The sequence below is a fragment of the Pseudonaja textilis genome, chromosome Z (assembly GCF_049901715.1).
Source record: "Pseudonaja textilis isolate UNSWEBS1 chromosome Z, rPseTex1.2, whole genome shotgun sequence".
Classification (NCBI taxonomy): domain Eukaryota; kingdom Metazoa; phylum Chordata; class Lepidosauria; order Squamata; family Elapidae; genus Pseudonaja; species Pseudonaja textilis.
The window spans coordinates 10,072,457-10,097,173 of record NC_142008.1 but is presented as its reverse complement, the minus strand read 5'-3'; the positions used below and the strand labels follow the sequence as shown (position 1 = coordinate 10,097,173).

Sequence of the window (24,717 nt, the reverse complement as noted above, 5' to 3'; positions counted from 1 at the left end):
AGTGCTGCATTTGTTCAGAACAGTCTATTTCCTATTTTTTGATAAACAATCACCTTACAATTGATTGTATAATTGATTGTAAAAACTAGCACCCCAAAGTATATTGTACAACTGCATTACTATTGGAAGAAGAATACATACATATCCTCCTTGCTTTATAGCCCAAAATATTTGGCAATTTATTTCACTTTATGCTGCTGCTGCCTTAGAGAGATACTAATTATACCCAGAAGGCATTTTCTGCTCAAGGATGATGGCATTCTACACCACAGTGATTAAAACAGTTCTTTTTGCTTCCAATTATTTATTTGATTTGTAAAAGAGATCAGAATCTCTGCTTAGAGGATAATTGACAAATGTTTGATAATTTATCAAATAATTGATAAATGTTCAGAACAATGAATGTCAACATTTTGACATTTGAGGATGTTGATAAATTTTAAATGTTTTCAAGTTAAGCAATGAGATTTTATTTAATATTGAGAAGGAGGACTTGATCAGCCCCAACAGCCCCATGCCTTCAGATAATAAGAGCCAGGAGCACTGTAATTCAGTATGTCATGAATTCTTGTGCTTAACTGCATGGACCTTTGCACCTAACCATAGCATAGATAGCTACAACAATCTTTTTTTCATGAATTCCCTATATATTTCAACTTAAAAGAACCTTGGTACTGTTAAAATTGTTTTTTGCTCTGTTAGTGATGTGTTTTCCCCAGAGGTGGTATTCAGCAGGTTCTGACCAGTTCTGGAGAACTGGTAGCGGAAATTTTGAGTAGTTTGGAGAACTAGTGGTAACGTTCCACCAGGAGTGGGGAGGGCATGGAGATTTTACAGTATCCTTCCCCTGCCATGCCCACCAAGCCACACCCACCAAGCCATTCCATGCTTACCAAGCCACGCCCACAGAACCGGTAGTAAAAATGTTTGAATCCCAACACTGGTTTCCTCACCCCCGCAAAGGTATTTGAGGCTGCAGTGAGGTGATTCTCTTATGGGTGGATCGGTCAAACACCGATTTGTTTTAGGTCCCCAAACACAGTCTTGTTCTCCTTTGGATAGCAGGACAGTCTTGTTCTATCCTTTATACCTGTCAAGTCTCCAAAATCTTCCAGGATCCATATGAACGGTGGTGCTATATGGTTAAGGGGAAAATAGTCAGCACTCTTTCTGCAACTTTAGTACATTAAATGCCCACCTAGTACTTTATACAATTAGTAATGTTGCTATTGTGGTTTTTCCACTTCCATTCCAGCAGCTTAACTACTACACACCCGACATGCCTCCAATGTTGGATTTGCCATAGTGAATGGCAAGGTGTTCTGGGAAATGTCCTTCTAAGCAATCTAGTTTACATGTTCTTGCATTGAAATAATGCAACCAGTATATTATAAGCAGTGGTGTGATTCAAATGTTTTTACTACCAGTTCTTTGGGCATGGCTTGGTGGGCATGGCTTGGTGGGAACGGCAGGGGAAGGATACTGTAAAATCCCCATTCCCTCCCCACCCCACTAACCTGATTTCCAGCCCCCTTCTCCTATGTGGGGCAACCAAAGAAGACCCAGCCGATCAGCTGGGATTCCTGAGGCAGAGAATAGATGGGGACAGAGCCAGTCAGAAGTGGTATTTGCCAGTTCTCCAAACTACTCAAAATTTCTGCTACTGATTCTCCAGAACTGGTCAGAACCCGCTGAACACCACCTCTGATTATAAGTATGTGGTGTAAACTACAAGGAAAAGAAGAGTATGTAATATTTCTGCTGGCTCAAGGATTGGTAGAAAGCACTAATTGGTCCATCGAAAGACTCCTTATACTTATACAGGAGCATTAACAATGAAGTTATCCAAAAGGTGGCAAGTACCTTTTGATAATTCATCAAGTATCATATACTCCAAATAGCAAGAAGCTGGGCCTGTCAATCTTGCTTGGCTCCTTGGTGAGTTGTCAAATAAATGATTTTTGTCTCTTCTGCCTTGCCTTTTCCAGATAACTGGTCTTTGGCTTGGCTTATGTGACCAGATCACTGGTTCTGTCATTCGTTTACCTAACCTAGCCCTCTGCTTAGACATTTAATTGGTCTGTATTCCCAGTTCATCAGTTCTGCCATTAATCTATCAACCCAGAAATTTGGCTTGTCATGTCTGATCAGATCATCAGTTCTGTCACAAATGTAGCTTTATGCCTAGCAGTTGTTTAACAGTGAAATGTGTTGCATCCTCCTTCACTGTCTGTTGGACGAGGCAAATACGAACCAATCTATGGAAAATTTTGGATCTAGAACCTCCATCATCTGCTATCCTAGGGAATTTTCTTCAAAGAGTGGGAAAATAAATCCATTTAAATCCTTACTTTGTTTACTGTAGATGCCAGTGTACTCATTTTCTACAAAACAACTAACGTGCAACTACTAATTTCCTTTCTTTCAACTAAAATCTGAGGCACAATATGGCATCAAAGATTCTTGTGAACATGCAGATTATTAAAGAAACCTTTTTCCACATTCCCATAACAAAGATGTGGTATGAATATGATTACATGCCTATATTTTGTAATTGAGGCATGCCTTCTCTGAAGATACCTTTGTTTTTAAGCTGTATATTTTTGAAATGGCTGTTCCAAATTTCCATTTATTTTAATATAATGTTTAAAATGAGCCAGTGGCCTCAATCCGATTTTGAAGACAGTTGGCCACTTCAGAGGCTACCAGTGAAGTTAATTGACTTCATTGTGGCAATCACAGAGCCCAGAAGGGTCATGAAGATTGAATTATTATCCCTGCACCTGTTTAGAGATATGTGCTATGTTTCAGTGTTGGTACAGCTACTTTTTGTAATTTATAATAAGGAAACACATGGTGGGGAAATTTGAGAAAAAGGATATGAGATTTGCAGAAGCGGAGAATATATGTAGCTGAGGTTATTGGACTCTTGGTGTTCTGTTTGCTCTGACATGAAGTATCAGCCCTTGGGAGGATTTAATCCTTTTGTGCATAAAAAAAGAATCAGAACTACTAGCAGGTTACTACAACCCCTTGCTACAACCCCTATAGCTACAAATCTACAAAATCCTTAAAAAAAACAACCTTAAACAAACTGAAAGACCCAGTAGCAAGAGAAAATAAATGAGAAGTCATTTATAACATGTAAGGATTGTGAAAATCAGCCACCAAACTTAATTTCATGTCACAGCAATAGCATTTAGACTTATATACCACTTTACAGTGCTTTACAGCCCTCTCTAAGGTTTACAGAGTCAGCATATTGTCCCCAACAATTTGGCTCCTCATTTTACCACAGAAGGATGGAAGGGTGAGCCTGGTGAAAGTCGAACTGCCAAATTGCAGCCAGCAGTCAGCAGAAGTAGACTGCAGTACTGCATTCTAATCACTGCACTACCGCGGCTCAACAACAGCATTATCAACAGCATTGATAATGTTATCTAACATAATAATAAAACTTGTGCAAGAAGAAACCCAACCTCAGAGAAAAATATAAGATAAGAGTGAATAGTAAAGAGTAAAAAAATGCACATAATATTTTAGAGACCAAAATAATGGTATAATACTGTAATTGAATTATGAAATATCATATAGTTTTCATTTCATGAGCCACGGTGGCGCAGTGGTTAGAGTGCAGTACTGCAGGCTACTTCCGCTGCTTGCCAGCTGCTTGCAATTTGGCAGCTCAGATCTCAGCAGGCTCAAGATTGACTCAGCCTTCCATCCTTCTGAGGTGGGTAAAATGAGGACCAAAATAGTTAGGGGCAATATGATGACTCTATAAACTTCTTAGAGAGAACTTATAAAGTGGTATGTAAGTCTAAGTGCTATTTGAATTGCTATTTCAGCTTTATGTGTGATTTCATTGCCCCAGAAACCTATTTCTTAATTTTTAATCCATGTCCAATATGAATCAAACTCCATAAAAATAGGAATTAGGAAAACTGGTGAACTTGAACATTCCTGTTTAGGGCAACTTAGCAGCAAAGTTCACCTGATATCAAATTAGTCAGGAGTCTAGGAGAGGCACTTGTATTAATTTATGAATATCCGCACTGGCCCTTTCCCTACAATACACTTGCATAGATCAGTTGAGAATATGTATGTATGTATGTATGTGTATGTATGTATATATATATGTGTGTGTGTGTGTATGTGCTAAGTATCTCCAAGAGAATGAAAGTTACCCAAAGTACATCCAGTTATGGACTCATTATCATCATTATCATCATCATCATCATCATCATCATCATCATCTCCTTGCCGTCCTCATCCTTTTCATCCTCACCATCCTTGTCCTCTTCCTCATTCTCCTTGTTTTCCTCTTCCTCGTCCTCCTCCGAGCATAGAACATATACCCCATTTCTCTGTAAATAACATTTATATTATCTGAACATTTGCTTCTACAATAAAGGTTGAACAGCTTCACCACAATTATTTGGCTTCATTGGGCTAATAGTTGTGCTAATTATGTAAAAATATTACCGTGCATAAAATATTGAGTTAAGGGAATAGTAAAAATGTATTTTAATAGCTGTGAAAATTCAACAGGAAAGTTGTTTTTCTACTGCGTTTATAAATAGCTAGTATAGAAAATTGCTTCTTCCCCACCCCAGTCCTCTTAACAAGACTTCCCTTAATATATTTGATCATTGCTAGATTTGCTTTTCTTAAGCTTCCATTCAGGGACTGGAAATAATGAGGCTTTCATAAAGAATGTGGGAAGGTAGCTAGCAGAGAATTATGTCTGTGCATTGACTTGTTTGTTGTGAAAACAGAGATAGAAGCCACACACACCAAATTCTGCAGGCATCCTGACACCTAACAGGGGAATTAACAATTTGCAGTACACGTAGCATGGGAACTTTAATTGCGTAAGGAGAATCACCATAGAGAGTTTCAAGTATTTCCTCACCAAAATAAAATAGCAAGCCAAAGAAACGGGAGATTAAATGGAAACTGCAGAGAAAACTAACATACCACTTTATTACATACAGTAGTCAAATAGAAACTGATTTTCAAGCAGCTAATTTGCTGGATTTTTGAGCCATGGGTTCTAGAATTCTAATATTTGATTGTTTAATATTTCATATTGGCTCAAGTATGGGGAATGGAGGAAATGTCTTTTTAATGGATAAGAGCCTATTTGAAAAATTGATGAATCTTTTACTTTATTCCACTAGTAAAAGCTCCATGGTTGCAAATACCCTGCAAACTTTGATAGAAATACTTATGTTAATCCAATTTATTATAAAATATAAAATTTAGAGTAAATATACTCTAAAACATAAAAAAGTTTGCAACATTTATGATGAAGAAAACAAAAACTGCTTTCTGATTATTTTTACATGCATATACAATCAGATTAATTTCTATATTGATCTTCAAAAGTTTTTGAACCTTTTCACACCATAAAAGAAAAAAGTAACAATACAACACAGAAAAAGTAAAGTAAATATATATAGAAGTCGTTTCCCTCCTTTATCTCAGCAAGTATACATAAAATTTAGTGTCTCTTCATCCCCTTGAAGTTACAAGCAATTCAACTGTTGTCTCAAATATTTAATATAGGCAGCATATCAAGATGAGTAATACGTAAAGCATAATGCGAATTAGACGCAATAGAAAAGCTTTAATTGCAGGTGATATTATAATGAATCAGGAAGTGAGAGAAAGTTGTATTCTGGTCCTTCACTATTTAATATCCATCTCATAGATCTGGAGACCTCATTACTTCAGAATGATGGCTGTTGTCCATCATTAATTACACAGAAAACCTGTCCCTTATTATATGCAGATGTTGCTTTTTTTTTTACATTATAGATTGGTTTGAAACATATATAGATAATCCTTGAGTTAGGACAATAATGAAGCCTTGCCATTACTGTTGAAAATCAGTATAAGTGTTAAATGAACCACATCATTAACTAACCCCTCATTCATTCTCCCCCCAATGCAATTGTTAAAATAATGTGCAGATCATTGATTGCACATGGGGTGCCACAGGAATGAACCAGAAGGGCCTACTTCAGGCACAAAACCACTTTCCTTGTGCAGTGTATTCAAATACAGACTTCTAAGACTACATTCCTAGTGGTTAGTTACGCAATGTAACGATTGGTTAATAACGACAGTTTCGGATTGGCCGCCTAAGCGGCGGGAAGTTTGGTTGCAAGCCACGAGCAGCCGCTATAAAAAGGGCTGCCGAGGCTCGACTTTAGTTGAAGTTACTGGTTGCTAATAAAGAGCTGAATTCAACTCCGGTCTTCGAGTCTGCTTTGTCCTGGCGATAGAACATCTTGGGTATCCCAGGGCTTCCTTCACTCCCTAAGATACCCCATGCTCTGCTACCCACCCCATGGGGTTCTCATCAGGGGTGGGATTCAAATTTTTAACAACCAGTTCTGTGGGCATGGCTTAGGTGGTGGGTGTAGCTTGGTGGTCATGTGACTGGGTGGGTGTAGCCAACTCAACATCCCTCACATCGAGGCACGCATCTCCTCGCCTGGCCTCTCATGACTGTGAGGATGCTGCAACAGTCATAAGTGTGAAAAATGGTCATAAGTCACTTTTTTCAGTGCCATTGTAACTTTGAATGGTCACTCCACACAAGCAAAATACCAGAAAAGGAGGAGAAAAAACCCAGAGACGTTCCTGAGACAGGAAGTCTAGTCCTGCCAAGAATGTAATAAGGGTTAATGGAGAGGCAGTTTCTGTAAGCAACACCAGAATGTTTCCTTCCTGCCTTCCTTACAGGATTAGGCCAGTAATTTCTTCTAGCAACTGGTTCTCCGAACTGCTTAGAATGTTAACAACCAGTTCTAGCGAACTGTTTGAATCCCACCCCTGGTTCTCACAATCACTTGGGCTTCCTCTACTGCTCACAATCGCTCACTTCCATTGTAAAGATGAAGGAAAGGAAGGAGAGCAGCCCTCTGTTCCTGGGCCATGTGGGAGAATTCCATAAGTGGCATCTTTTTTGATCCAGCCACCTGTGTGGCCTAGCAATGAATTAGCTGAAGAGTATGATCAGGGAAAATCCTGTGCTTTGCAAAAAAAACCCAACAACAACATTTAATTCACCAGCAATACATCCCACTCGGTGCAGGGAAACCTCTGCATTTGGAAATCTGAATTGACAGAATAACAGAATAACAGTGTTGGAAGGGATTTTGGAGATTTTCTAGTCCAACCCCTTGCTCATGCAGGAAACTCTGTACCATTTCAGACAAATGGATGAATGGTTGCAGGAATTGGGTATGGCTGGTTTAATGAAAAGAAGGACTAGTGGGTGACATGATAGCAAGGTTCCAATATCTAAGAGGCTGCCACAAAGAAGAGGAGAGTCAACTATTCCGTTGAATGACAAGAAGCAACAGATGGAAACTAATCAAAGAGAGGACCAGGGCTGGGCTGCTGGTTTGGGAGAGCCCCTAATTAAGATTCTGTGCAGTTCGGAGAACCCCCAAATCCCACTTCTGACTGGCCCCCTCCCGCCCCTCCCAGGAATCCCACACAGCCCGTTTGGGATGCAGGTAAGTGCAGGGCCCACATGGAGACTTCGGGAGGGTGAAAATTGGGCCTACTATACTATATTATACTATGCTATGCTATGCTATGCTACGCTACGCTACGCTACACTACACTAAACTACACTACACTGATACAATAATATAATATAATATAATATAATATAATATAATATAATATAATATAATATAATATAATATAATCATATAATATAATATAATATAATATAATATAATATAATATAATATAATATAATATAATATAATATAATATAATATAATATAATATAATAGTTGTATACTCTAAATAGCATTAAAAAAAAGTAAGATTCTTTTGGAGGCTGTTTGCCATGCCTCATGAAGCCTGGTACAGTTCTGTTGTAATCAAAGTTTTCATTTCTAAGTTTCCATAAAACTCTTTAGTTGCTTCATGTGACAGATATCTTACTTATTTCTTCAGTAATTGCTATTTAATCATATAATGTTTCAGTTTGTATTTCTCTGTTTTAATTAATAACTTTTCAGGACTACTGCCTTAACTAGGTTCCTTAATGTGGCTGCTTGTTTTTTTCATTGCCCATTGGTGGGAATTTTCAGTAGGAACATGTTCACCAAAGGCAGAGCTCCAGCAGGGATTCTTAATTGGTAGTATTACCGAACAATTCTACATTAGTAACATGGAAAAACTGCCGCCCTGTATAACCTTATGTGTTAAATTGATGTAATTGAGTTGTAGCGAAGCAGTAGCTTATAATAGTAGAGACAAAGGGTTGGGAAATTGCCAAGTAAAATTGCTACTGTTTATCAGACTTAACTTTGATTCTGGGCATTTACTTGGTGTTAATGCTCCTGTGAAAGCTATTTTATTGAGCATCCTGGGTTGAGATTTTCTCCTCAAAACAAACAAATTAAAGAATGTAGCTGATTGTTTTTCCGTGCTACCCATGAATCTTTGTGAATGATGCTTTGTACTTTGTAGATGTTTATCTGCGCCAGGAGAAGAGAAATGTTGCAGAAGCAACATCTAAACATCAACATATTGTAAATGTCAGAAGAGGCTAAGGATAGAGTGAAGTGAAGTAACATGGATTTTTTGCTACTAAAACTATGCATATCTATGTTTGGGCTCCTTTGTGAATAAGTTTTGAAGGATTTTTTTGTCAAAATGAAGCATTGTCTCAGAGATCTGCTTAGCCCTAACCATGCACTGTGAAGAGCGCAGCTATAAAAGAGGGATAGTTTTTGAAATATTCTATCCTTGCTTTCCATTGATTTTTAATCTCTGTGTAGTTAATAAAACGGATGGTTAAAATAGCTGGAATTAAAATTGCAATAAACAGCCGTTAAGGTGAATCTTCAGAGATTTTTTTTAAATTTTGTTTTTTGGTGCAAAGGGTAATACTCACCATGCTGGTATGGAACAAAAGATAAAAAACAAACTTGATTAGAGATCAAACAAAAAAAATACAGGGGATTCTAGACCTACAACCATTAGCTTAGAAATCATTCAAAGGTACCGAAAGAAACTGATTTGTTTATTTATTAAATTCGTTTGCAACCCATCTCAGCACTAGGTGATGCTGAGCAGCCTTGAGATGGCACTTTATAAGCATTTTTCACACTTATGATTGTTGCAGCATTCCCATGGTCATCCTCAAATTTGGATGCTTGGCAACTAGCATGTATTTATGATGGTTGCAGTGTCCAGAGGCCATGTGATCCCCCTTTTCAACCTTCTGAAGAGCAAAGTCAATGGGGAAGCCAGTTTCCCTTAACAACTGTGTCAGAAATGTTAACAACTGCAGTGACTCACTTAAGAACTGTATCAAGAAAGGTCGTAAAATGTGGCAAAATTCACTTGACAACTGTCTTGCTTAATAATGAATTTTTTTGGGCTCAATCATTGTCATAAATCAAGGACTTCCTGTACAGTTAGATAAAAAGTAGAATTCAATATATTGCGAGAGAAAGGAATGGGTGGGGCTAGTTTGTATAACTTTAAAGTGTAGATTGGTATTATATTTGATCAAAGTTGGTCTCTTCCTATTCTCAGAAGTTTTTTAAAACCTTTTCACAATTGTTGAGGCATTGTAGCCTTTTGTATCCGATAAGCACATTTGGAATTTCAAGCCACACTAGGCTACACAGTCAAGATACCCCACGCAATGAGCCTTGCTCATTTCAAGTATAGCTACCATATTGAGTATGACCAATTATAAAATATCCTCCATTAAAAAAAGAAAATGATTTCACACTTTTTAAAACCTACTTTTCTCAATTCTTACTTTCATCTATTCCTCCCAAACTTTTGCCTTTTTTTCTAGGAAGGGTGCATATTGAAATAAAAGTGAAAACCTTGGGGTGCAATCTTCCACCGTTTTTTAATTTTTTACAAATTACCTATAAAGACAAGGAGCTATTGGAAATGAAAATGATGTTGTAGTTGGCAAATTAAAAGATTCTGAATACTGTTTAAAAGCTCAGGTGTTAAAATAATATCACTGAAAAAGAAAGCTGTACAAGACATATTATTTTCTTAGGAATTTCTAAAATAGAGTTTTCTATCTAATAGAGTCATTTCACAACTCATTGTCCTGTTGTCTTTGTTCCATTGTGTCAGCTTAGGCTAAATATTTAATGTAAACCAATGCCTGCAGTGTAAAATAAAAATGAAAATGACATCTAATTTTTTTGTTTGTATTTTGTTTGTTGACATATATGTCACAGTTCATAAAACCGTTGCCATATTACTGTGTGTATTTTTAGACCTATTGTTTCACAGGTTATATAGTATCAAATGGAAATAAATCCTATGGAACTGAACATTCTTTTTGAAGTACTCATTAAAACTGATTAGTGCTAATAAATGAATATTTTTTTATAAAATATAAAGCTGCTCTTCAGATTAATTGACCAAGAAGTATTAACACTGCTGTTGCAATATCAGTGATTAATATTTCATTGTACAATAAGATATTAGAAAGTTGAATTTCAATATTGGTAATAATATAGACATATTAAAACATTATGGATAATTCCAGGTGGTAATCCTATATGAGCTAAAAATGTTAATCATAACATTTACAAACTAGTAATTATTCTTGGGATCACATCATTATTCTAAGTATAATTACCATGAGATTAATAAGGGATGTAATTAATACATAATTACATTGAATTTACTTTCACAATGATACTTTGACCTTGTTTAAAACTATTAGTTGAGGTAAAATAAACACACATTGATCCCAAGATAGATTACTCTGCTATTGATGGTTATAGTTTTCAGTGTAATGCATGCCCAGATATTATTAGCTTGTTCCAGCAACATCATATAAAATGGTGATATATTTTGGAATATTTTACAAACCTAATGAGATACAGTTCTGAGAAATAACTTTTCATTATATATCTCACTATTCAGCTCTGAAATTCATTCCAGCTCTTTTCTGTAACTAAAGAAAAGTAACCACATTAGACAATAAAGCTGCTTGCTTTATAGTTCCTCTGTGACTAAGAAAATGCTAAAATTCTATTAAATATAATCTTTTAAAATCTCATCATAACACCCACTGCCTTTTTCAGAAAAAAAACATTAAAAATGTCAGTATTTCGGTACAGATAGCCCAATAATTTGCAGGAACAAGGAATCCTGTTGCTATTCTTCTAAAACAAGTAGGAAATTGATTTATTAAAAAAAGCCTACCAACATTGAATGCGTTGTGATAATTTCTTATGTAGTGCAAGTTCAGTATGTTTTTTTTTCCTGGTTTGTTTGCCAAATTCTCAACTTTCTGGATCAGTATTTTTGCAACTATTTTGCAGGGTTTACATGGCATGATGATTATACACAGCATATTATTGCCCGTGAGCTTTCTAATCTCCCTAAGACCCATGACTGGCATCTGGAAACATCCTCATCTGAAGATCCTGAAGATTCAACCAGGTATATCTTCATGCATTTTATTTATTTGTCAAATTTATATGGTTGCCCATCTTACACAAATTCTGGATTGATTCTGGATGGTGCACGACAAGATCTACAATTAAAATATAGTACTAAATGAATTAAATGGAAAACATGGATAAGAATAAGATTACAGAGGGAAAACATAGATAATCCTCAATTTATGATCACAATTGAGACCAGAATTTTTCTTTCTAAGCAAATTGGTTATTAAATTGAATCACATCTTATTTTACTATATGTATATATATATATATTTACCATGGTTGTTAACTACATTGCTAATTTGAATATGTGATTGTTAAATAATTTGGCTTTCCCCATTGATTTTGTTGGAAGGCTAGCTGGGAAGTTTGTAAATGGCAATTACCCAATATTTATATAAGGTAGCACTCTACTCTTTATGATGATACTTTCTAGGAATGTCATCTATGCATACATACATATAAAACATTAAGGGTAGCACTCAACTCCTTGTGATGATACTTTCTAGGAAACACACACACACACACACACACACACACAAAGAGTAGAGCTCTCCCTTTAAGAATTTCCTAACAAGAGGGGAATGTTTAATGGGTTTGTTTTTTTTAAAAAAACCAGTTCATGTGATAACAGCCCTAAAACTGAGATTTAAAAACACTTAGTCACAACAGAGAATGAAACTTTGCTGAAATGCTTTACAGTTGGTATGTGTTCCTTCAAATTATTTTGTTGAACTGTTTTTTTATTTCATAAATTCTGTTTCTTCCTTTTAGCCTAAGACTTATTCTATTTTTTTTAAAAAAAAGCTTATTATTAATATGATTTTTTTTTTGCCATGGCATATTTCTACTTTTTAATGATGCCACTATTCTCTTCCCTTCCCTGAAAATATCAATCATGTACCGTATAACACAGGTTATATGTTATTTTTAAAAAATCTATTGTGTATTTTTTGAATACAGATAATGTTATTTACCTTGTTTGTGTTGCCTAGGTTTTCAAAACAGGCACCTGACAGGAATTTGGAAAAAGATGTGAGCTTTGCCAATACCCCTCAACAATACCTTACCTACCTGGATATTCTTTCTCAGTCTGGCACTCCAAATTTATATACAACAATAAATGCCAACAAATCCCCTTTTAAGGTAAAAGAGCTTAATTTATTTCTCTGTTACAATCTATTTGTGGAAAAGTGACCCAGTTTATAGTGGGAGTATTGTAGAACCTCTGCTCACAAATGCTTCTGACCACGACCAAATTGGGTTCTGACCAAAACATTCATAACTTTTTCCCCATGGCCAATTTCCCCTATCTGCACCACTTTTTGGAAGTACCAAATTTCCAAAATTAAATTTGGGCAGTGGTGGGATTCAAACATTTTTACTACTGGTCCTGTGTGTGGACATGTGTATGGTGGGCATGGCAGGGGAAGGATACTGTAAAATCATCATTCCCACCCCACTCCAGGGGAAGGATACTGTAAAATCTCCATTCCTTCCCCACTTCTGGGGGAAGGTTATTGCAAAATCCCATTCTCTCCCCAGCCCCACTAACCTGCTTTCCAGCTCTGTTCTCCTGTGCAAGGCAACCAAAGAAGACCCAGCCAATCAGCTGGGACTCGGGAGGGAGAGAATAGATGGGAGCTGGGCCAGTCAGTTTTGGTATTTGCTAGCTCTCCAAACTACGCAAAATTTCTGCTACCAGTTCACTAGAACTGGTCAGAACCTGCTGAATACCACCTCTGGTTCAGGTCTCAACTCAGGTTGAGACCAAAGTTATGAAAGGAAATATGATTGTGAGCAGAGGTTCTGCTGTATACTTAGAATTTTGAATCCATGTATTAGGTACGCTCACAAAATGACTGATACAGCAATTCACAAAATGCCATTTATCAATAGGTGTGAATCAGCCTGCATGATGCTCATGAATGTCCCAATGGGACCTTTATTTTCTGCATATGATTTTGAAGTTAATGCATTGCTTTTCATTGTGCCAACTTCCCATTTCATCTGTTTATATTAAAAATAAATTAAATAGAATCAATGGTCGGCATTTGAAGAGTTTCTGATGGTCCTCATTCTTCATGTAAAACTCTAGGAATATATTTTTTTTAAAAAAGAAGGATTTACAGTTTGGATATGTGCCTAAGGATTTGACTTACAGAAACAAATATATCAAAATGTTAATAATCAGGTATCTTGTGATGAAATAGCTGAGTTTTGAACTTACTGGATGACTAAGTCAGTGCCTTTTACCTTCTTTATCCTCCAAATCCAATTTATAATACTTCTGTTGCACTATCCGAGCAACCTTTATTATCTAGGTTAGGACATAGCCTCCACTTCTCATAATATTGGCTTAGGAACTCAGATCCTTAGGGAGAATGTATTCTACTTCCTCAAAATCCTTGGTTTGGATAGCTATTGCCACATTATCTGCATAGCAATGATTTTCAGAGTTGGTTTCTGGAAAATCACTAGTATATACGTAGTTAGGAATGGGGCTAGAACTGATCCCAGTGGCAAGTCATTCTTAATGGAAAAGGATTTACTAGTGCTTCCTACAGTGACCTTGAATTATCAGGTTTTTAAAACATGTTTTCCAGAAGGCCTGTTACTTTAAGACAGAATACTTTAAGACAGCTGAAGTTTTCTTCAGCTTGAGCATCCAACCATCAAGCCATACCATGCCATAAGCTGCAGTCGAATCAATAAAAGCTATGGAAGTTTTTAGTCATTTTTAGAAACCAGCTTTGATAAACGAAGCGAGAGCCAGAATTTGCTCTTTGTGTGGAACCCAGCCTGGAAAGAAAGGACAACCACTTTCCATCAAAGCAATCATACAACAAAGAAAGAGTTAAACATATCCTGTTGTGGAAAGAACAGGGGTGGGATTCTACCGGTTCAGACTGCTACCATCCAAACCATCTCAGAAAGTTCCTTGACTGATGCTTTACATTTGGAAAACATCTTGAAGTAATTGACAGCCAGGAACAACTTGATGAGGAAAATCATGGGAACAGGTTGGAGAGCACAAGAGAAAGCACTGTGTATAATGGCACAATCATGAATATACTCTGTTGCCAAAGACTGAGCACGTATATGAGAAAGAAGTTATCATAATAATAAGATTGATGTTCACCTTTATGGCACAATAGAAATAATATCTGGAACCCTTAAATCCACACCATTCTCATGGCTCTATATCAGTAGTGATATTCTACTGGTTCGGCCCAGTTCTGCCGAGCTGGTAGCACCGATTAGCAGCGGAGACCAAACTGGTTCTCTCTGAGGAACTGCTGTTGGGCCCACCTGGGCTCCCATTCTCACCTTCTGTCCTGTTTTTGAAGCACAGCTACTTTGTGTGGCCAGCAGATTGCTGCGTGGCAACTGCTGAAGCGACAGTGAGAATGCAGGATTGCAGGAGGTGAGTCAAAACGTCTCTGCACCTGTGCAAAGTGCGCATTTGGTGCATGCATGCACAAAGTGTGTGCACAAGTGCAAAGTGCAGCCACCAAGCCAGACCCACCGAACCGGTGGTAAAAATTTTTTTGAAACACACTGCTGCTCTATGTTCTTTCTAACATTGCTCCTCCTGATCTCAGGCAACAACAGCAGATAGTTTGAGAGTGGAATAAGGTAAACATGCCATTGACTCCCAGAGACCTTCCAATACACAAAATATTACATTCTTTTCCTCTCACTAGGCATAAGTCTAGGAAACCAATTTGGGATAACATATCACTGTCTTATGATCTCGATGAAGATTGATGTTTAAGATGGGCAAAAATTCTGTAGAGATTCTCAGTCATCCAGGTCATGGTTGTCCCAAAAGTGCTTTTTCAGGAAGCAACTGGACTTTCTTTCTTTTTTTTCTTCTTTGAAGACGTTTTTAAGATGGGAAACCTTTAATAACCACAATGAGATATCATGCAGATCCAAAAAAACTACTTCCAAGAATGTAGTTTCTCCCTCAAATCTGGAGCCACCTGAATAGAATCAGTACAGGTCAGGCAAAGCTCTTTAAGTGGTGAATCAGTACTAAGGCAAAGCTCTTTAAGTGGTGAATGGCCTGCAATGTGATTGTGGTGCTCTGGAAAAAGCTATAATACATATAACTGAAGAATGTCTCTTCAGGAAATTTCAAGGCAACTGGGATGATTTCATTGTGGCCACATCAGAAGCATGCTAGCTAGCTTCCTTAGCAGGCTAGCTTCCTTAGATACCAAATATAATGTCTATTCTTGATTGCATAGTATGGTGATTTTATTATTATTATTTTAGTATGGTGATTTATTATTATTATTTTATCTTAATTGAATATTTTATCTCTTATATTGTATTGTCCACCTATCTTCTTTCCTTCAGAAGTTCAGTCCTATGGCAACTGATAATTAGAATTAAATGTTCTAATGGCAGAGAAGGGCAAAACAACTCACAGTATCTGTTTGTTTTCTGGCTAATGGGTTAAACCAGAACAGCTTCCATCCGGATGTAGGAGATAAGGGAAGATGCAATCTTCCCATTGCATTAATGATTCAGGCTGTAATACCTTTCCTCTTAGTTCTGCTATTCTCCACAGCTGGGGCAAGTGTTATTCAGATAAAATACAGACTCTATTTACAGAACACACACTCTTTCTCTGATTTACTAATATGCATGTGCATTGTACAACCTTATCCTATGCTGTGGCACAGCACGAGACAGAATCTGAAACTAGCAAATCAACTTGGTATTCAATCTTACGTGTGAATGAAGCCTATCAAGTTCCAGAATAGATAAATAAATTGAAATGACAAGGATTGTTGCTGTTATGGAGGTTATGGTAATGAAGTGATGGAATCTGACAACATATTGATGACATAAAGACAGAAAAGAATTGAAACCAGTTAAAGAATAGGAGGCATATTAACATGCAGTATAGAATACAGATAGCGAAATGTTTCATCTGGTGGCAGGTGCAGAAAAATCAGGAACAGGAGTAGAGTTCAAAGCACTAAAAGTTTATTTCATGCTAACTATGGAAAGAATCTGATCTACTAATAGTCAAACCAAATTGGAGCCAGAAAAGGCTTAATAGAATTTGTGGGGGTGGGGAGGGGCTGGACTTGGGTGTCTTGTAGGAATGTAATGACTTCAAACTGATGACATCTTTGACTCAACTCTTGGGTTCCACCTGGTCATCTTCTACATCAAGTACATGCAAAGAGAATTGAAGACTTTTTGTGGGATCAATATTCTAAAATAAAGCATGAAAAGTAAGGGATTTTTCCCCCGTTGAATGTAGAAAATATGTTATCAGCTTGCATAAAATCAACAATTCAGAATTTAAAGAGCAAGATAATAGATGTGCTAGCCATAATGAAAGAATTCAGCAAAAATGTGTCAAGAGTAGTTTATGAATTAATTAATGCTTTCATTTGCCTCTGGTGCTTTTGGCTTAGCTCTTTCTGAAACTCCAGTGAACTGAGGATTTTCTTTGAAGCTGCTGAAAAGCGAAAATGTGTCCAAGAGGTATTTTGGTGAAGCTGCGGATGTCATATGAATCCATAAATCATTCTCTATGCTGGAGCTCTTTAGTAAGGAAATGTATTATGATGACACCATTCACTATTATTATTCTGTGTTGCCTTGGAGACAGATACACAGAGGTGTTGGGTCTATAGAATAAAAAGTAGTCCTGGAATACATATTTTTAAAAGCACAGTACAATACTGTCTGCAAAAGGACATACTTAGAAACAGATGTTTCCAGTTTTCTTTGCTCTTTCTCCATTCTTAAAGTATTACCGTTGATCCTGCCCTCAGTAAGTTACTAGCCAATTTGATTAAGGCAAACCGGGGAGATGGCATCATTTCATATGCTCATCTTTTGATACAGAAATATATGTGTTGTTTAAATATTTCAGCCTTGCCAAGAAATGGGGCACTTGGGGAAGAAATAAGTATTGCATTAAAGGTAACAATGTGCAAACGGCCTGTGCATCTGCAAGGATAAGAATCTGAGTGAGGGAATATCTCCTCACTCCTGATCTATGTTGCTTAGGAATGCTGCTCTGATCCATTATTCCACTGTCTCATCCAGCCTTAGCCAATAGCTTAGGGACTGCCTTTTATAACAACTCGCTAAAGAAGCCAATCCATTAAAAGCAATCCTTGACTTATGGCCATTTATTCAGCAATTATTCAAGATTACAGTGGTGCTGAATAAATAGTGATTATGGCTGGTCCTTGGAGTTCTAGCTATCCCAGTAAGCATGCACAGAGGTGTGTGCATGCAAGTGGTTGCGTGCCTTTATGCATGCAATCCTGTGCGCATCTCTCCCACGCATGCACGGCAGATACCTAACAATCAGCTAGCTGGTGGGGGGGCACGCACGCATATGCAGTGGGACTTTTCCAGGTGACATCTCATGTTCCTGCAGAAATAGCTCTGCATGCCATAGATTCGCCATCATATAATGTTTATGTAAGCAATGTAATACTTACCATTTATATTATGGAAACGGGGCAATACTTTATTTTAGCCCACAGATTCAGGGGTCGATTCTACAGGTTCACACCTATTCGCTAGAACTGGTTGTTAACATTCTAAGCAGTTCAGAGAACTGGTTGTTAGAAGAAATTACTGGCCTAATCCTGTAAGGAAGGCAGGGAAGGAAACATTCTGGTGTTGCTTACAGAAACTGCCTCTCCGTTAACCCTTATTACATTCTTGGCAGGACTAGACTTTCTGTCTTAGGAACTTCCCTGGAATTTTTTTCCCCTCCTTTGTGTGGAGTGACCATTCAAAGTTACAATGGCACTGAAAAAAGTGACTTATGACCATTTTTCACACTTACGACTGTTGCAGCATCCCCACAGCCATGAGAGGCCAGGCGAGGAGATGCATGCCTTGATGTAAGGGATGTTGAGTTGGCCACACTCATCCAGTCACATGACCAGCAAACCATGCCCACCAACTAAGCCATGCCCACAGAACCAGTTGTTAAAAATTTTGAATCCCACCCCTGCACAGATTTATAAAGTGTTTTTAAGGCAAAGTGATATGAAACACTAAATATGATAACTGTTAAGCATTAGCTTAGAATATTGATTAAAAATGCTACCTACTTAATATGCAGTGATTCCCTAGATAACATGCAGCTGTAATGCCTTCTTTAAAATGTTTTTATTCCACCTGGCTAAATTAGGAGTAGCGTCTTGAAAGGTGATAATGATAGAAATTTGCGCTTTCCTTCCTTTCCCAGCTAAAAGAACTAAGCTTAACCTATCTCTGACATAGGTTATTATTATCTGTTCAGTATGTAAGTCCAATAAAAACCCCAATTCTTTAGGCACTTTCATTTTAAATAAATGTTTATGGCCATGTGGTACCATTTATCATAAATTTCAGAGAAGCATAAACATATGCTGATGCCCCCCAAATGCTTTTCCATAAGTCAACTGAAGTTTCTTGATTTCTTTTCTTAAAAACATTTTGCTTCTCATCCAAAAAGCTTCTTCTCTTGCATGAGAAAGGAAAAGGAAAATAAGAAGAAAAAAACCAAGGAAGTCTAGTTGCTTTTTGGAAAAGCATGGTTTGACAACCATGACCCGGATGATTGAGAATCTCCATAGACAGCTGCTGGGCACTGAAATTATTTTGTCTAGTGATTAAGGCATGAGGTTACCAAGGAGGAGACTGTGAGTCCTGCCTTATAGATGAAGTCCCTTGGGTGACCTTGGACTAGTCATACTCTCTGTCCCTCAGCCCAGCCCAGCCTATTCCCATGATTGTTGTGGGGAAACTTGGAGGAAGAAAGTGTATTGGATATGTTTATTACCTTGAGCTAGTTATACAAATAATAAGAGCCAGGGTATAAATAAAATCTGTAGGATTTAATTTCTTGTGATTTAAACACATACATATAGTTGAGTGTTTATATAAGCAGACAAATGTGAATTTACTAAAAGATGTACTATTCTTCATCTAAAAGGAAATCTTGTGGCTTGAGCAAATACTGTGATTGGTGATTGCCATGTGGAAATGCTATAGGAATCATGTATAGGTACTCTTATATAAAGCATTGGGAGAGAGTTGGGTACAGTGGTGGGATTACATTTTTTTTACTACTGTTTCTGTTGGGGTGCTTGGTGGGGGTGGCTTGGTGGGAGTGGCTTGGTGGACATAGCAGGGGAAGGATACTGTAAAATCCCCATTCCTTCCCACCCCACCTCACTAACTTGCTTTCCAGCTCTTTTCTCCTATGCAGGGCAACAAAAGAAGACTCAGCCAATCAGCTGGGACTTGGGAGGCAGAAAATAGATGGGGTGGGGCCAGTCAGAGGTAGTATTTGCCGGCTCTCCAAATTATTCAAAATTTCCACTACCGATTCTCCAGAACTGGTGAGAACCTGCGAAATACCACTTCTGGTTGGGTAGCCAGTTGTGAATCTTCCATCTAGCATGTTAACAATAGGACTGGGTGGCTAAGCAGGAAGTAGCTCCAGACAGAAACTGATGATTAGGAAGACTAATGTGGATGTCTACAATGTTATAGTAGTAGTAAAAGCAGCCCTGGGGGCATTATGACATTTCAGTTGAGAAATGAAGCTGAAGATAAGTGCATTCCCTAGAAAAAAGCTGTTGTATTTATCTATTTTCCTTTCCATAACACACAGTGTGATAAAACAAATGATCGGTAGATGCCTTCTACTTTAACTGCATTTACAGCAAAATAGATTGCTCCTCATTTGGTAATCAGCCTGTAATCTATCCCATTATGTAGCAATTGTACAATCAGGCTTTAAAGGTAAAATCATTACTAGATTTCATCAAAAAAAGAATCTTGGATCCTCCCCTCCTTTTGGGGGGGATTTTATCATCTGTATTCTGTATGATGCCTTTAACTAGAAGGTGTTAATTAGCAGCCTTCATTATGCAGGTTCCTCTGAAGTAGCTTTTAGAATTATTTCAAAGCTTCAGTGCATATCACAGAGGGGAAAAAAAAGGTTATGTAAGAGTCTTAGCATGATGAACTATCCTCCCTTGTAAATTGTTGGTGGTTTCATGATATATTAACAGCAATTACTCTTAGAGCCGTTGGCTGCTTAATGTTACCCTTGTTTCTGAAGTTGGCAAGAGATAAGTAAAAGAGAATAGAAAATCATTTAAATGATTTTATGCATGTAATTCAAAAAAAATCAATATTTTCTAGTGCAGCCAAGGAAATGGAATACATGCATGAACGGCAGTTAATGCATTTCTATAATAAAATAGCATTTTAGGGAGGGCGTAAAAATAAAAATTTCTGTAGTATGAAAAATCCCAAAGGTGCTTTTTCAGGAGGCAACTAGACTTCCTTGTTTTTCTTTGAAGATGTTTAGCTTCTCATCTAAGAAACTTCTTTAGCTCTGACTGGATGGTGGGGAATGGAAGGATTTATATTCCTTGCAGACAGCTGGTTGCATCCTTCTAGAGGGTTGTTGAATCACTTGGAGATTTATCTGTGTCTTCAGGGTCACCTGAGTAGTGCAAATAATTCCTGCAGTCTGCAATTTTTCCTCTGTAAATCCATTCCTCCTCCCACACCACTCAAAGGGTGTTCATCCCAAATTGTATAGCTAAAAATCTGTAGAGATTATCAGTCATCCAGGTCATGGTTGTCCCAAAGGTGCTTTTTCAGGAGGCAACTGGATTTCCAGAGGAAAAACTGCAGACTACAGGAACCAGGGGCATTACTCAGGTAACTCTGAGGACACAGATAAACCTCCAAATGCTCCAATGAGCCTCTAAAACAGGGCTATGAAACTGGCGGCCTGCAGGCCGGATGTGTCATGTGATGGCCCCGCCCCCAACCAGTTTAGTAAAGGGGAAAAAAAAACTCCTGATATGTCATGTGACGCTGCCATGATGATGCTAGTTTGACACCTCTGCTCTAAAAGGATGCAAATGAACAGCTGCCTGCAAAGAATTTAAATCCTTCCATTCCCCACTATCCTGTCAGAGCTGAAGAAACTTCTTGGATGAGAAGTGAAACATCTTCAAAGAAAAAACAATGTCCAGTTGCCTCCTGACAAAGCACCATTGGGACAACTATGACCTGGATGACTGGGAATCTCTACAAACTTTTAGTATGAAGGATCATATGATTAGGTCATATACACCTTGAATAGTTTTTGATAATAAAATATACTAATTGTAACGCAGATCAACCAGGAATTAAAACAGCAACATTGTAAGTGCAGTTTTGTGTTTATTAAAAATACTTCCCTGTGGCATCATCAAGTTCCATCCTCTCATTCTCATCAGTCTTTGTTCTGGGAAATATTAGATACCAGCTTTCCACAAACTGATTCTGGACCATGCCTTTAGGACTGCAATGTCCTTTAATCCTCTGCAATGTCCTTTAATCCTCTTAACTTTTCACTCATAGCTGTTGACAGTGCTTTAGAGCAGGGATCCCCAACTTCTGGGCTGCAGGAGTTGAGGCCTTTTTGGAACTGGGCTGCATAAGTGGTGGAACGGTGCACATGCATGCAGTCTGATCTGCATGTGCAATGGACTGGTACGCACACCAGTGGTGGGATTCAAAAGTTTTTACTACAGGTTCTGTGGGTGTGGCTTGGTGGACGTGACTTGGTGGGTGTGGTAGGGCGAAGGTTACTGCAAAATTCCCATTCCCTCCCCATCCCACTAACCTGCTTTCCAGCTCTGTTCTCCTGTACAAGGCAACCAAAGAAGACCCAGCCGATCAGTTGGGACTCAGGAGGCAGAGTATAGATGGGCGGGGCCAGTCAGAGGTGGCATTTTCTGGTTCTCCGAACTATTCAAAATTTTTGCTACTGGTTCTCCAGAACTGGTCAGAACCTGCTGGTTACCACCTCTGGCACACACATGCGCAGCTCAACTTGCACAAGTGGGCTGGTGCATATGCATGCATACACGAGCCAGTACACCTCTTGCGTGGGTTGGTTCCCCTCTCCCCCCTGCTGGACCATTAAGGTGTAAAGATTGGGGACTTCTTCAGAGAAAGTGATCATATATCTTGGCATATTTCCACCGTACCCCCATCAGAATGCTGAGTAGCAACCCATTCCCATAACTACAAAAGGGAATTAGAAATATGTTTCTTAATCTTCCTAAAAATAGGTTGTAAAAAGGATTGATGGCTGAAGGTACAAGAGATATTAAACTATTCAAGGGGTTTTTTTTGGTGCAAAGTTTCAAAGCAGTGACTGTTCTAATTTATCACTAGTTAAATTATTTGTAAAATTTCTATTCCAGTATTTGGTGGAAGGCAATTTTAGTGGTCAACAAACTAAGAAGAAAGACTAAAATATAACCTCTGTACTCTCTAGGGCTTAAATTCTTCACACTGATAACCACTAACATTTAAAAAAATATTTGACTAATAGCCCTCCTATGACGGTACTGCAATCAGGCAGGATTTCAATCAGCTCAGTTGCTTCATGATCAAACGTTTATTTTGATAATACATCAATCCAGTTGTGCAATTTTAATTTTGGATATTTTATTTGATTTTTATATTTTATTTTAGACACATGACTGGGTTTTTTTTTGTTCTTTTGCCTAAGAACTATGCAAGTTCTTCAGCAATAAGAAGAGGAAATATTAATATATTAATAACTATTTAGGGATACACCTATCTAGAGCTTGTGATAAACAGGTCTGTATATGTGACTTCTGATTACAATCTCCAGTGGAGCAATTAGTCTTAAGATCAATAAAAAAGAAATGTTTAAGAAAGCAAAACAGTAATAGACCCAAATGGACTAATTGCTGAGATAGAAAGGCAAGATTCCATGTCTAACTATGAAAATAAAAGTGCATGTAAAGTTAATTCCTTTAAATGGTAAATACAAATTCCTCAACTCATAAGTGGGAAAACTCAAAGGAAAGGGGAAATGTAGGGTAAGATTAGTTTCCATAAAATAGAACTTAGGTTCTCTTAACTCAGAGAACTCTGTATCAATGAGGACAACATATAATGTGGATTTGTCCTGTAAAGCATATATTGCATATTGATTTGAAGAGTAAAAGGACATAATTTTCAAAAGCCTTGTTATATTTCCAAAAACATTGCAACACTATATGATCTTTATTAATTTGGAAAAAGTTATATTACCTGTTCGCAACAATGTGAATTCACACTGCCAGTTCTTTAGTTAGTGTTGGCCTTCATATGCGTTGAGTTCTTCCCAGGACCCTAGGATGCCATAATGCAGGCAATCTAAGGACTGGTGCCAAACCTGTTGGGAACTGGTCTGCACAAGCGGCAGGTGAGTGCACAAAGCATCATTTGTGCATGTACAGGATGTAGCTTGCATGCATGAAATCATCCCCGCTGCCACTGTTGCTGCTGCCACTGGTCCATACACCCAGAAAGGTTGGGGACTACTGTCATAATATATTGGAATAATATATGCATGGATCCCAGCAAAGTGACCTTTTGTAAGTGACTGATGAAAATTTTGTCAGTGTGCAGATTTTCTATGTGCTGTGCAAGATTTTTGAGTGTGGCACCCAATGTGCTAATAATGATTAGGCCCACCATGGCTGGTTTATGTCATAATTTCAATTTTCAGATCTTAATACTTCGTGATCTTTTCCAATTCTTTGTTTTCTATACTACTATCTTTGTTATCACCACATCAATTATCCATACTTCCTGTTTTTCTTCTTTTTATATTTTTTGTCTTATGAGCCAATACTTTATCAGTATGTATTTGGAAATCTCACCTGCTCTATTTCAACCTGCTCTATTTGACTACTTTTTCAACTCTGAGTTACTACCAATTTTTCATTTCTGGCACATATCTTTTACAAATATTTTAGTGAATCGTTTTGGTGATTGTGTTATGTCATTGTTGATAATCAGATTATGTGATCTTCTTGCACCAGCTGAGTGCATGACCTACTGTTTATTTTGTTTCTTTGCACAATTTGCACTATTATTAGATTTTATCTTACCTTTAAGGTAATACATTTTTATTAGCTCAAGGTGGTGAACATACTTGTTACAGGTAGTCCTTACTTATCGACCGTTCATTCAATAACTTTGTTTGAAGTAATAATTGTGCTGGAAAAAAAAAATACTTTATGGAGTATAAGACCATTTATGACCTTTACAGGATCCCTCAGATACTTGATCATTATTATAGTCAGTATGTGTTCTCCTATGCTTGATCTGTGTTCTCCCTCCTGCAGAGGAGATAGTGGGATTTCCAGAGAGT

The 24,717-nt window shown here is 37.6% G+C and overlaps 1 protein-coding gene across 1 annotated transcript in view; it reads left to right on the top strand.

Annotated features, from left to right (window-relative positions):
• Window positions 1–24,717, top strand: part of PTPRN2 (protein tyrosine phosphatase receptor type N2) — a 609,242-nt gene that overhangs the window by 70,556 nt on the left and 513,969 nt on the right. Inside the window, exons 3-4 of the mRNA XM_087917130.1 lie at window positions 11,355–11,475; window positions 12,476–12,626. Coding sequence (XP_087773256.1) covers window positions 11,355–11,475; window positions 12,476–12,626 — 272 coding nt within the window. The remainder of the gene's footprint in view (window positions 1–11,354; window positions 11,476–12,475; window positions 12,627–24,717) is intronic.